Here is a 14,387-nt window from a genome sequence, read left to right on the forward strand (position 1 = left end):
ACGGTCTTATTTGCCAACATAGGGACACACTTCCGTCTCGAGTAAAGGTCCTCATTTATCAAGCATTCTTTCTCCCATCACTGACTTACTGTCTCACAGTTTGGGGAACGACGACCCAGCACAACATATCCAAACTAATAACAGTACAAAAGCGGGCAATTAGACTCATAGCAAACGTATCGAGGCAGACCCACACACATCCATTCTTCATTAAATTTGGCATTCTAAAGTTCACTTCTTTGTTTCCTTTCAGATTGCTATCAATGTACAAAACTGCGGTTTTTACTAACAATGAAACCACTCTCTCACTTCTAAAAATGTCTCGCTATTCAACCGTCTACGATACCCGCTCTCATTTTCCTTGGTCACTGCCTCTTTGTCGGACCGAATACGGTATGCAATCTTTATCTTTTATTCTGTCGAAATACCTAAACATTTTAGAAAATAACAACATATCGCTAAAATGCATCACGGTAAAGAGCTTAAAAACCATTTTGTATCTTTTTGAAGACATTTAATTACAACTTGTTCCGAACTGTGATTAAAGCTGTAACACGTGTGAATTCTGCTGTTGTACACCTGGTTGATGTGATGCTTTTGGTTTTTTGAGTATTTATGACGCTTTTTGTTGTGATTGTGATACTAATGTTTAAGTGCCACTGTAGATATTGTATTCATGTTGATAGTTTATTTATTGTTTTCGATTGCCTCACCTGTAGCTGTCTTGTAAACTAACAACTGAGGCAATACGTTGCCTCAGCAGTGTGGGCGCAGGGTGCCTCTCAAGCTGCATTCAAGCAGCTTTTTTCCCTGCGTCCTCTCTCTCCCAGTAATACTTGTACTTGTACCACTGTAATACTTGTAATAGTTTAAGTAATACTTGTACCACTGAGAGCGAGAAATAAACTTCAACTTCAACTTCACTGAAAGCTGTCTTGCACCTATAGAACGCCAGTTAAAATCACGAGCCGCCGCGGTGGCTCAGTGGTCATGGTGCTCGGCTGCTGACCCGAAAGGCGCGGGTTCGATCCCGTCCGCGGCGGTCGAATTTCGACGGAGGTAAAATTTTGGAGGCCTGTGTACTGTGCGTTGTCTCTGCATGCAACCACCCCAGGTGATCAAAATTTCCGGAGCCCTTCACTACGGCGTCTCGTAGCGTGAGTCGCTTTGGGACGTTAAGCCCCCTACACCAAACTAAATGACACAGACTACCTACGGAAAAAAAATGCAATGCACGGATCGTAGTCACCGATCGTCTGCACAAGCAAACTGAAGACGTGAAGACAGTGCTGACGCGGATCTGAGGTCTGCTCTCGCTTCTGAACGGCGACCACGAAGATGTGATTGCTCCTGACGCAGTCAGGTTTTATCTAGCGTGTAGTAAAAAAAAAAGTTGTTAAAATGCATTTTCTACTGCATTATACCCGCCTCTCCTTCACGAAAAATATCACGATATAAAGAGTAATAGAATCAGCTGTTGTTTATTCAAAACGAAAACTCTACAAATTTGTCATCAGTGTCCTCTGTAAATGTTTTAGCGATGGTGTTTTTTTGTGTTGGTTTTGCTTTACTTGATCCAGGATATATAACACTAATCCGAACACAACAGCGATTCATCGAGCGTATAACCACTCACGCATCGGAATTCAAAAGGACCCAAAGCTGCTCCTTTCACTTCTCTGAGCGACGTTACGTTAGGTTGTTTCGTCGCAACCGATCTTGACTTTTCTTCACATCACGATCCGAGAGGCCTCGTCGGGGTACCGCAGCCCGATCTCAGATGGGCGACCACGTTCCTGCAAAGAACCCTGGCAGAGCACAGGGGGCAGCGAACGGCATGGTGGCCACATTCGCGCTGGAAGTGGCGGGGGAGGTCAGCGGCGGCCACCACCACATTGCAGCCGTTCACCTGGTTCCAACACCGCACCTGTGGTTGAGACAAGCAGGAAATGTATAGAAACCTGTCGCAGCCGCATGTAGTATGGTACATCATCTCTCTAATCTGTAGTAACTACATTAACCAGCACGTTAATGTACTGCACAGCAAAACCGGATCAATTGAAAGAGTGATGTGCTACTGGAGAGAAAATCGTTCTGAACGAAAAAGACTGATCTGGGGCAGTATTCTAGGATGGTCCATTTTTTTGCATTCAATTTGGCGCTTTGTAATTGGTTGATTCTCCCAATGAAGTAGGGCGTTAGAGCCGACGTCACGCTGGTCCTGACAAACGCACCCTTGATGCCGCCTACTTGCATATGCGCGTCTCAAGCCCCTGCCGCACTGGCAGACCGGCGCCGATGCCCACGAATAACGGAGCAAGAGGATACATCTGACTCAGCAGACGAGTTTTATCGTCCCCAGATCACTCGCAGCAAGAAACCGCGGCGTAGTTCTGCCATGAATTTGCATCTCGTGGCCCGTGTGAGTACACCGGACTGCATGTGGGGGCATGAGGCTGGTTAGCGGTGGCTGTTGGGCCACAGCAACCGTGTCTGTGATTGGCAGTTTGCCTTCCTACGTGATGTTGCTTTCGTAACGGGGACGTCGCAGCCGAATGAAAAGGAAAATGGTATACACATTTGCATAATCCGGTCCCTTGGCACTTAGGTTCCGTTTGTGAATGATGCGCGTTTCATTACCACACATCAGAGCCCGCACGACTAAATTTCAGCTGCGCAAGTGGGGTCTCAAGCCACGTGTTCATCATGGGGCTGTTGGCTGAGGTTGCCCTCCAAGCGTCCTTTAAGTTTTTCCCCTACAGAAAACCTACAGAAAAGACAGCTCTTAAATGTGTTTATGTGCGTACGTGTGTTCTCTCTCCAGGTCTGTGCCATCTCGTGCATGTGTCCTCTTTCTTGCAGTGTGTAAAAGAGTTCCATCACCACCCACAACGCATTACTGGGTCAGTACCATTCTTAATTCTAAATGGTATCATACTAAGTTTCACTACACTGTGCCTCGCCCTTTGAACATCTATTTGCCCCTTGAAAACTGTACGCTATTCAGAAAAAAGAGAATTCGTGTGGGAGTGCGCAGCAACATCAAGGTCTGCCCGCAATTCTCCGCTCTTCCTGTGGGCTTTGCATTCCACTGAGAGCGGATTCAGGGATGCTTAGAAGGTGCGCAGGCTGACCTCAAATAGGGAGTTAAAATAAGGAAATAATTATTCATTAGCACCCACCTAAGCGTAGCCAAACGGCCACAAATGAAGGCTATAAAGATCTCATAGATTCGTCCTAGTTCTGGGTTCGAACCGCCTAACCGGAGCATTTCCTCTACCAACTGATGTAACCGGCCGTAGCCGTCAGGCTCCGCTTGGTTGATGCAACGCTCTAAACACGAATACGCCTCTATGGGAGTATAAAGCAGGTATGCTCTTCTATAGCGCTCTCATTTATAAAAGGGAGCGGCTACAGGAAAAATGTCTCCCCTTTTATTATTTTCTGTTTGAGTGTAATGAGTAATGAATCACTTATTATACATCTCCACTCTGCGGGATTTCACTAAACATTTGACCAGTGTTGTAGGCGTTACCGAAAAAAAGTAACAAAATACGTTACTCGTTACATTACAAAAAAAAGAACGCGTTACCGCCCTACGTTACCTACAAACGAAGGTAACGCGTTAGCGTTACCGTTACCGAAAAAAAAGTATCGCACGTTAATTTGCCGTTACTCCATGCCCATAAATTTTAATCAGTGCGCCTTCGCTGTGAGAACTCAAGATAATAATTTTATCAAGTTCATAATTCATATAATTCAAACTTCACAAAGAAAACAAAGCTGAACTGAACAAATTTACAGTAATTGTAGTATGTTTCTGCTTACGAAATTACGCGAAAATTGTGTAGCAATAAAGAAATGCTTAAATGTCATAGTTCCGGAAAAAAATATATTTGCGCACATAACCAATTTTTTTTTTTACTTCAACCTGCATAATTATCGCGAAAATGCGAGTGTTTACGTCAAGGTGTTCAAGTTCAGCTTTGCTTGCTTAGGAACTCAATAACCAGAAACGTAGCCGCAGTTGCAGATAGAAAAAGCCGGTTGACTACAATCCCCTTTTCTGTGCTGTACCATTGTACTCTTTCGACGGCTCTCTTGAGGCCATCTTGAAGTAAACTGGCGACATTCCTGAGTTTACTCAGAAGAGGGAACTGCTTCCACCAAGAATGCGAGGGTGTCGCCTGGAGACGAGACGTTTTGGTTGGAAAACAAGCTTACGCAGAAACTGACTTACAGATTTCTGAAAATGGTCCATTGTTAGCTCGGCATGCGTCCACTCTTTAGAGTGTTGTGTGTGTGAGTGGTTTTGGGGGTGAAGATAAGTGTGTCAGTGCGTGTTCGTGCTTTTTTTTTTAGTTGAGTGCGTCGTCAAGAGCAGCTGTTTTTTGGCATGCATGCGAGCCGCAACAAGGGTCGTCGAGAACACCGGTAGATCTTGTTTATTTGCAACATCTTTATCGGCGTTTATTTTTTTGAAAAAGAGGCCGAGGGGGACAATTGAAATAAAAAGTAACTAGTAACGTGACACCTCACGCTACCGAAAAATGTTAACGCAAGTACGTTACTACCCGTTACAGTTCCGAAATGGTAACGAGTACGTTACTAAGTTACCGCAAAAAGTAACGCGTTACCGGTAACGCCGTTTCTCGTAACGCGTTACCGACAACACTGCATTTGACCAAGGAGGGAGTTGAGAAAAGCATGCGATCAATACGCAGCCTGAGATCATTCTTGGCACTTCAGAATATGAAAAGTCTGACAATACAGAGCTTTAGCACAGCCAAGACTAGAACCGTTTATATACCAAGTGTTTCATGGAAGGTGACCACGAATATTCGAAAATGATGTTTTGAGGTAAAGAGGAGTTTTTTGCGACATGGTAACACTGCATTTGACCAAGGAGGGAGTTGAGAAAAGCATGCGATCAATACGCAGCCTGAGATCATTCTTGGCACTTCAGAATATGAAAAGTCTGACAATACAGAGCTTTAGCACAGCCAAGACTAGAACCGTTTATATACCAAGTGTTTCATGGAAGGTGACCACGAATATTCGAAAATGATGTTTTGAGGTAAAGAGGAGTTTTTTGCGACATGGTAACAGGAGCTTTGGCGGGCGTCAAAAAAACAGCTGAATCTATTCAACAGGTAAATTGACTGACTAAATTTTAATAGATAAGTGTCACAGATAGGCACCTGTTTGCAAATAGAGGTTTGTAACCGGCCGTTAGAAATAGCCATACCAGTTTTTAGAACTTCGAAAACGCGATTATCCTCGGCACCTTGTCTCGACAGAATTCGGCTATTTCGACCAATTACCCGCTATGGAAAAGTTGCTTTGCCTGCATGCTTTTCGAAAGCGCATGTATGTTGGCACACAGCAGCCAAATTTTTCCGAGCCACAGCGAAAGGCTAATCACGTGTTTGAAATACCATAAACTGTTGTGTGTGTGTTGAAATACCATGACCGTAACTAACGGCCGGCTACAAATCTTACTGCAATGAGATGGCGATCAGTAGCTGTTCAAAAGTTAACTATTTGAATTTAGTTAATCACTTTACTAGTTTAAATGATTAGCCAATTTTGACGTCCTTCAACACTGTTATTAGTATGGCGCAAATGCTTCTCTTTACCTCAAAAAAACCCAATTTTTAAAAACATTCATTTCCTTCTCTGAAATACCCGATATATACCAGATTACCTTGTACTTCGTGCGAATGCACAGTTATACAATATGAAGAAAGGTTGGGCGCGTGACTGCCGAAGCGCGAGCGCTGCAGGCTCACAGTAACCAGAATAACGTTCACGCCAAAGAATCTCCGCTATGGTAAAACTCCATGCACATTGCCAGCATCATTGTCTCTTTACTAGTCCCTGTTCTAGGCCACTTGCATAGCTTTCGGACAGCTCTGCTATGTACGTAACTGGCCTAACTTTTATTTATTTATTTACCAAATATTCCTGGTTCTTACAACAGGCCCTACGAGGAGAGGCAAGATTAATACAACTTGCACAATAGGAATTCATCTGAATGAATCACGAAACCTAGTGGCAACTTACGTGCAATGAAAATTTACTGAGCAGTAACAGGGGAAAATTTTTACAAATGCGACACATGACTAAGAAATAATCGATTTGTCAATAGATTGAATGTTCATAATCACGTCAGGAGGCACTTGTTTCATTTCTCAGTTGTGCATGAATGAAAAGAATACTTAAAGGCGTCAAATTTGCGGAGTTCGAGCTATAGATTGATCATGATGATGCCTTGTATTTCCCCTAGTATTTTCAATGCCACGACTTAATAGGTACGAGGGCACGGATAGACGCGGAATCACCTTGAAGACATGTTCGTTCTCAGACTTGTTGCAGGTCGCGGCCAAGCATAATGTTACAAGTTCTCAGTTTGCCTAGCGTGCCAAAGCAGAAAACAGGAAATGGGCAATCTCAGCCAATTAGTGGCTGGTTGACGTTGCCCGCCATGATGAGATTATCACTCTGAAGTCTAGACATATGGCCAGCGAGATCATTATAGAACATATGTGGCGAAATGGGAAGTCGATAAGCTGCAAATATTAATTAGTGGCGGCAGCATGATGCTTATATCTTGTCGAGCGATTACTTTTACCTTAATGACATTACAGCTCTTCTACAAGAACCGCAACCTCACCTCCTGGTGAAGTTCGGTCACAAAGAAATACTTTGTAGCAAGGAGGAAAACGACTGCGTCATCCAACTCGTCTCCTAGCCAAGTCTTTGTAATTACAAGTATACGGGGATCATATTCAAGCAATATACCCGCTAGATGCTGTTTTGTTTAAGACACTGCGTGCATTGATGTTTTTTAGTCTAGTTTTTGTGCCACTGGGAGCTGCAAGTCAAGGCGTTGGTTAGCCGCTCGGACGGCCTTTGATCTTCACTGGCGTATTTTTTGCATCATCGGATGCATATAGCGTTTCATCGACAAACAACTTTTCGTTCAGCAGAATTACTTTTTTTTTGTCTTCCTTTTTGTCATTTTTGGCACATAAAAAGATTGTTGTCGCTTTTTTTTGCACTCACTTTCCCTGACCGTGAGACCACAACCCTCTATTTAATGAACCTTCATAAAAGTGCTACATGAAAACGTGTATTTCCAAATCTTTGAAATATCAATCTAACGTTCTCAAACAAGTGTAGATACACGAACCATTAAAAAAAATGCAAGGATGAAGTTACATGAATAGGCCTTGATCTTTGGTCACTTTGGCGTGACTGCAAAAGTGACTGCGCATCTCCAGATGCGCTTACCTATAACTTTGCTTTTTTATCCACCTTCAGTGCTGTGGGGTAACAAAACAATACCATAGTGTTTTGTCCACTCAGCACCACGGATGCACACTGTATTACGCTGTTCCAGCATTTCGACAAGCCAGGAAAGACCCGAAACTGAACTACCAAAGTTAGTCCCCGTTTCTTGTTTTAAGAAAGTAATAGATCTCGGCTCCGTGCGCAGGCGCGTGAAACACGGTGCAAAAGCGAAACATGCTTATCTAGGTGCTCAGTTCTACCTGGCTGGCCGACATAGGCTTAAGAGCCCGCAAAACTCTGTCCTGTGTATTATTACAAATACTAAGCATGAAATTCTTTTAGCTCGCGTTGTCGGCAGTGTGGTTACGTCAAGCCGAGACCAAGAGCTAAGATCTGGGCACTGAATTCCACTCATCCGGGCACTGAAACAAGAGCATCCGGGCACCCTACGAGATTTAACGAGACTAAGCCCTCCTACAGGACCGGTATACAAGCGCCGGTAGCTTCCCGCCGAACGGGTGGTGGCGTTCCTTCCTTCCTGTACGATGCGGTTCGGGTGTCCACCAAGATTACAGAAAATTACTGCGCCATTTCCTTTCCTCAAAAAGCCTTGCGTTCAAAGGTCAAGGCGTCGCGCCGAACGGGTGGTGGCGTTCCGTGGACTGCCTGGAATCGCTACAACACGCGGTCGCGTTCAACTCCTAAAGGCGAAGCTTAAGCCTCATTAATTAGCAGTTAATTAGTATTTAGTCATTAATCAGTAATTCGTCAATACTTCGTCATCAATTATGTGTGACGAAATCCAGTCGCCACGTCACCAGTGTGACATAGGCAAAGTGTTGCGGAAAACGCTTTCGCCTCTACGCACTTTAGACAGCTTTGAACGCGCTGCCTATCCATTCTTGCCAGGCCTGCGTCTCGCCGTGTCCGCGTACGCTTCATGTTATGCCTGTAAACATTTCATGCTTAATCTACTCCCGGTTACGGGAGAGGCAGAGATTTTAAGGCGGAAGCCTTTAATGTCTCATCGTTGTAAGCAGCAGTTGTCGACAGAAATGTCACGCTTTTCAATTGGTCGAAACGGTCGTGATGTCAGAGTGCGCGAATTTCAAACGGGGCCAATTGTACTTTGGCTGGTAACCATGCAACCAATTGAAGGGATCGTATAGTGATGCTCCAAGTAAGTGGTACTGAGATTAGTAATTGCCTAATTACCCAATTAGCCTAATTCACTTTGCTAATCAGGCCATATAAATAAATAAAACTGAGTAGGAAATTGGTCGAGCTCGGGAATCGAACCCCGATCTTCGGCGTGCGAGACGAGCATGCTATCCACTCCGCCATGCCAGCTTTTTTTTTTTTCTTTATTACTCCGCCATGCCAGCTGGATGGTTTCGAATGAACAAAGGCGCGTCTAATGAATACGGGGCCTTCGCTCACTCCTAGCCTCCTCCCTTCCCTTCCGGCTAGGTTTAGGTGTCCACCGAGATATGAAAGACAGATACATTTCCTTTCCTCAAAAACCAATTTACCGACGAGCGAGGCGCAGAACCGAACGGGCGATGGCGTTCTATGGACTCCCTGGCAGCGTTGCAAGACGCTGTCGCGTTCCACACTTAGAGGCGAAGCTTGACATCCTAACCACACATCAGTGACCACACTTCAGGTCAAAAAATGTGCCCCCGTGAATTTTTACGGCTGTCCATCGAGATATGGGAGACAGTTACTGCGTAATTTCGTTTCGTCAAATACAATTTTCATTTTCTTCATTACGGGCCCTCTTTTCTTCTTTCACTCCAACTTCCTCCCTTCCTCTACGGTGCGGTTCAGGCACGACCGGCTTTGTGGGTTCAGGTGTCCACCGAGATGACAGATAATTACTGCGCCGTTTTCTTTCCTCAAAAGCGTCGCGTTCAAAGGGCAAAGCATCGCGCCGAACGGGTGGTGGCGTTCCGTGGACTCCCTGGCAGCGCTACAACACGCTGTCGCGTTCCACTCCTAAAGGCGAAGCTTAAGCGTCAATAATTAGCAGTTAATTAGTATTCAGACATTAATCGATAATTAACCATTAATTAGTGATTGTAATCACTTAGTAGTTAGTACTCAATAATTATATGTGACGCCACCAGTGCCACAGAAGCAGTCAAAGTAGTGCGGAAAACGCTTTCGCCTCTACGCACTTTAGACAGCCAAAGTGCCCCCTGAATTTTTTTCCTTCGCTTCATTCCGGTCTCATTGACCTTTGCAAGACTAGTCCGTGACTGGAGCAAATGACAAAAAAGGAAGAATAACCAATCCATGAAAGTATTAGAATTGCAGCTCACGAAGTGGAATTGACAACTAAGCGCAAAATACCTCAAGTATTCATTGTGATAAGCACCCGTTATTGGGACCTTACGCAGCGCACGGAATAAATAGATCGCGTGATCGAAGTTGCACAGCCATTTCTCCTTTTAGAGATAACGATTAGAACTGCCCATTACTCGCAAGACCTCACGCAAAGAGCTACGAGACTTGAGTGAGTCGGTGAGCAGAAGTTGAGCTTGAAGGAAGCACGATTAGGCGAAAAGAAACCGGCGCAAAAGCGGGCAACGCAATTTATTCGTGTTTCCTGCTTTCGTGCCGGTTTAACTCAGTGTGATAGAGCTGTGTAGTGACATGCCACGCTGCTCTAAAAGTAGCGCGTTAAACGATATTTCCCCACGTTGTGAGTAAATGCGTTAAGAAGTAATGAGGGAACAAAACTACCAGTGCTTCTAATTTGTCTTCGTTTTCCTTTTATCACAGCTCAAAAATTCAGAAATTTTAGAGCAAAAGAACACATAACACGATCTGGACTAGCAAGATAGTCTGAAACAACTCGATAATGTTCTTAGAAAGCTCTATTCGCAGATGTCTGCGCATCGTGAGGGGGCTGTGCAACAACGAAGCTGAACAGAGAATGTGCCGATAAGCCTTGCGGCCGGGCAATGTTCGTCAGGGATTGAACATCCGCTGCCTAAACTCTTACCTCTCTTTCCAGAAGCTCTTCAGCAGGCAGTTCTTTCCAGTTGACGTTGTCATCAGCGCACTGGAGGCCATCGAGAGGACAGACGTGGGCTCCATCCCGCGCGCACTGTCCGTAGCAAGACTGGCACAAGACGTGTGCGCAGGGAAGCGACGCGGCCATCCTTCGCACCAGTCCGCAGGCGCTGCATATCCTGTCCGGCGGAATCGGTCGCACGAAGTGCAGGGGTTTCCAGTCGAGTTGGGCGGCGAACCCGACCAACTTGTAGGCCACGATTTCAGAACGCATCCCGCTGGGCGTCTTCGCAACGCTGAGCTCTCAAACGAACTGCCGGGGCGGGGCGATAAGGCGCATCCGCTGCTATCTTTTTGTTTGCTTCTCTCGCTCCAGTCGTCATGGCTGCAATCGCTGCGCTATCTCTTGAGCGCACTTGTTGCCGCTGGGAGTCGGCGCCAGTGGGGAAAGCCGCGGCCACGAAGCAAAATTGAAGCGCCCACTAGAACGCGCAGCAAAGCATTGGACGCATGGCCATGACGCCTCACTGACGACATCTGTTAAGCGTGCTCTCTCCCTTTGCTCCTCTTTTCTTGCCGACGCGCTTTGTTGCATGCTTTTAAGCATGAAATGCTTTTAGCTCCCGTTGTCGGCAGTGTGGTGACGTCACACCGAGACCGAGAGTCAACATCCGGGCAAAGAATCCACTCATCCGGGCACTGAAACGAGAGCATGCGGGCACCGTACGAGATTTAACGAGGCTCTCTAAGCCCTCCTACAGGACCGGCATACAAGCGCCGGTAGCTTCGCGCCGAACAGGTGGTGGCGTTCCTCCCTTCCTGTACGGTGCGGTTCGAGTGTCCACCGAGATGACAGAGAATTACTCCGCCATTTTCTTTCCTCAAAAAGCCTTGCGTTCAAAGGGCAAGGCACCGCGCCGAACGGGTGGTGGCGTTCTTCCCTTCTTGTACGGTGCGGTTCGGGTGTCCACCGAGATGGCAGAGAATTACTGCGTAATTTCCTTTCCTCAAAAAGCGTCGCGTTCAAAGGCGGAAACTTGGCCTAGTTGGAAAGCGTTCGGAACCATATTTGCTAGCACTTAGTGAACATCACGAGAGAAGAACACAAATACACAGGACAGACGCTAGCGTCTGTCCAAACGCGTTCTAAGGGCAACACGTCGCGGCGAACGGGTGGTGGCGTTCCGCGGACTGCCTGGCAGCGCTACAATACGCTGTCGCGTTCCACTCCTGAAGGTGAAGCTATAGCATCATTAATTAGCACTTAATTAGTACTTAGTCATTAAGCAGTGATTAGTCACTCATTAGTAATTTGTCATTACTTCGTCAACAATTAGGTGTGACGTAATTCAGTGGTGACGTCACCAGTGTCACATAAGCAAAGTGGTACAAATAACCGCGGAATGAAAACAACGATTACAAAGACAAAAATGGCTGAGGCTTAACTTGGTTAAGCCTGGAGAATGCGAAACATCATCGTGTCGCGTAATTTGGAGGCGCACAACCACAGCCACGGCGCGAGGTGGGCCCCCGTTTCTCCACTGTCGTGACGTCATCGTGTCACGTGGTGTGACGTCATGTATCACATGATTTGGAGGCGCACAACCACAGCGACGGCGCGAGGTGGGCCCCCGTTTCTCCACTGCCGTGACGTCATCGTGTCACGTGGTGTGGCATCATCGTGTCACGTGATTTGGAGGCGCACAACCACAGCGACGGCGCGAGGTGGGCACCCGTTTCTCTACTGTCGTGACGTCATCGTGCCACGTGGTGTGACGTCATGTATCACGTGATTTGGAGGCGCATAACCACGGTGAAGGGCTGAAGTGGTAGCTAAAGTAGTATGCATCGCATAAAAGGCAAACAGAAACCGGATACAGCTGACGAGGGAGGGTGGAAGAGATGAGATTCCCCTGACACTCACACGAAACGATTGCGTCCACATGGACCAGTGCACAGTATTTGTGGTGTGGTACGTGTGTTGAACACTGGACCCATTTCAAGATTTTGACTAGTACCATCTACAACCAATGTGTTATGCCCGTAAACATTTCATGCTTACTCTTCTCTCGGTTACGGGAGAGGCAGAGATTTTTTTTTTCTTTTGCCAACACCGCGATTTAGCCTCAGGACGCTTCCCGCGTGAACAAAAGCTAGGGTGTCATCTGCACCGGCGCCTTATCGAGCGCTGGGTGGAATTATCCTCTTGCCGCGCTGCCTTATCTAAACCAGCGCGTCACGCGTCGTCTGCATGAGCGTTTTTACAATCTCTGTACGTCACACGTCATCTACCCCGGTGCAAACCTTTTCAAACACCGCCCCAATGATAGCAGAAGTGCCTGGAGGCTGGTATCATAATATGCACCCATGCTTGATTACAACCGCCAAAACCATGGATATGTAGGCGCTTGAGCTCCTGCATTTAATTCAATGCGAGCCGAGGAAGTAGCGTAGCGCTTGCTGCCGCCCACGCCAAATCGAGAATCACCATCACGGACTCCCGAACAGCATGTGATCATTACTTGGCAGGGGAGATCTTCCCCTTAGCTGCTTGCACTGTAATACGGACTGCCACTGATCCAACACCGAAAATAATCATTTGGGCTCCTGGCCGCCAGGGCTTACGAGGTAATGAGGAGGCTGACGCGGCTGCCCGAGCGCTTATTCACCGGGCTCCTTATCCCAGCTCTTCTGGCTCGGAGTCTAACAAGCCGCTGCTACGATTCAGGGAAATAATAACGCATTATAGCGACAACCACCGCCTTTTCCCGACCCTTGCAAAGGGGCTGAGTAAGACGGAGGTGCGAACTTTAAGGCGCCTGCAGACAGGTACTCTACTCTGTCCTGCAATCAGAAAACATTACTTTCCTAACACAGATGGGCGATAACCACACTGTGGGGAGACATGTCATATATTCCACATAATGTGGGCATGTACTCAAAATCCCCACCTCCCCCCTTCTCCTACCCCTTACAGAGAGGCATGGGAGACTGCCCTCCTCAGCTGCTCCTCGCTTGAGTCCCAAAGGGCTCTGGTGAAACGGGTAAGAGACGGGGCCTTGTCATGCGGTGTCCCGGACTAGGGACGCCGACCATGTAGCGGGGCCACTCTGTGGCTCCCAAACTCTGTTTCATCAAATATAAGTTTTCACCACCACCACCTGCATTTATTTCCGCGATATTGTTGCTAAGCTGTACCACGTTTATCAACATGTACTGATTACGATGGCGATCGAATTTAATGGCTCAGATTTCGCCAAAGAGCGCCGTAGCCTAAGGAATTTTCGACTGCTCAAGGTGGGGACTGAGACCCATTATCTATCCATTACGCTTCAGATAAGCCGATCACTAGGCCAGTGATACGTTCATACCCGGTTTACCACCAGGGAGTAATTGGTGGTATTGGGGATCGAACCTCGGACCTCCAGCATGCGAGGCGGAGGTTAAAACCAATAGACCGCTTCTGCGGCACGTCTACCAACTTTCCCACAGTGTGTGGCCTGTACACACTCAATTTCTCTGCGCGCTGTGGTGGCAAGGATTGGACCTTTGAGTTTCGGCCGTTCCAAAGCACCGCGGATAAACACAGCGAACCGAGCACTTAGAAACTGAAGTTATCCACGAGCTCTCGAGATGAACCAAAAGCTTCATTCCCTCAATTTAGAAGGTCATGTCATGTAGAGCATTCATTTAATGCAAAAATATTACATGAGTCGGAGCTTGAAAACCGCCGTAGCGAGTTAGAATACGCAGACGCGCATATAGGGCTTACTGTGTGCTATTTTGACTTTTTGGCTGTAACATAGGAAGTCCTCTTACTACAAATTTCAAATACAACGAATGTATTCAGTGCGGCCATTAGGTTTGTTGTAAATGGGCTCGACTGTATCTTTCTGAAGAGGAAACAATGAATAAGGTCCGCCTGGCGCTCGTCAGGTGGCAAGCGGCAACACGGGCGTCAGCTTGGACCAACCAGGCGCTCAGCTGCCTCCGTTTTCCAGAGCCCATTAATTTTTGACTAGCCTAGCCAGCCGGTAGTAACGCAGCGACGAAGGCATCTGGCATAGTGT

At 46.8% G+C, this 14,387-nt stretch overlaps 1 protein-coding gene across 1 annotated transcript; it reads right to left on the reverse strand.

The window, feature by feature from the left end:
• Positions 1-1,455: 1,455 nt before the first annotated feature.
• LOC149370198 (uncharacterized) lies at positions 1,456-10,818 on the reverse strand. Its single transcript, XM_089560503.1, has 2 exons — positions 10,307-10,818; positions 1,456-1,927 (listed from the first exon to the last, which is right to left on the reverse strand). The coding sequence occupies exons 1-2, from the start codon at positions 10,589-10,591 to the stop codon at positions 1,736-1,738; spliced, it is 477 nt and encodes a 158-aa protein (XP_089416629.1). The 5' UTR covers positions 10,592-10,818; the 3' UTR covers positions 1,456-1,735.
• Between the last annotated feature and the right edge of the window lie 3,569 nt (positions 10,819-14,387).

This window comes from Amblyomma mixtum, chromosome 1 (genome assembly GCF_055824585.1).
Source record: "Amblyomma mixtum isolate Tamu chromosome 1, ASM5582458v1, whole genome shotgun sequence".
NCBI lineage: Eukaryota > Metazoa > Arthropoda > Arachnida > Ixodida > Ixodidae > Amblyomma > Amblyomma mixtum.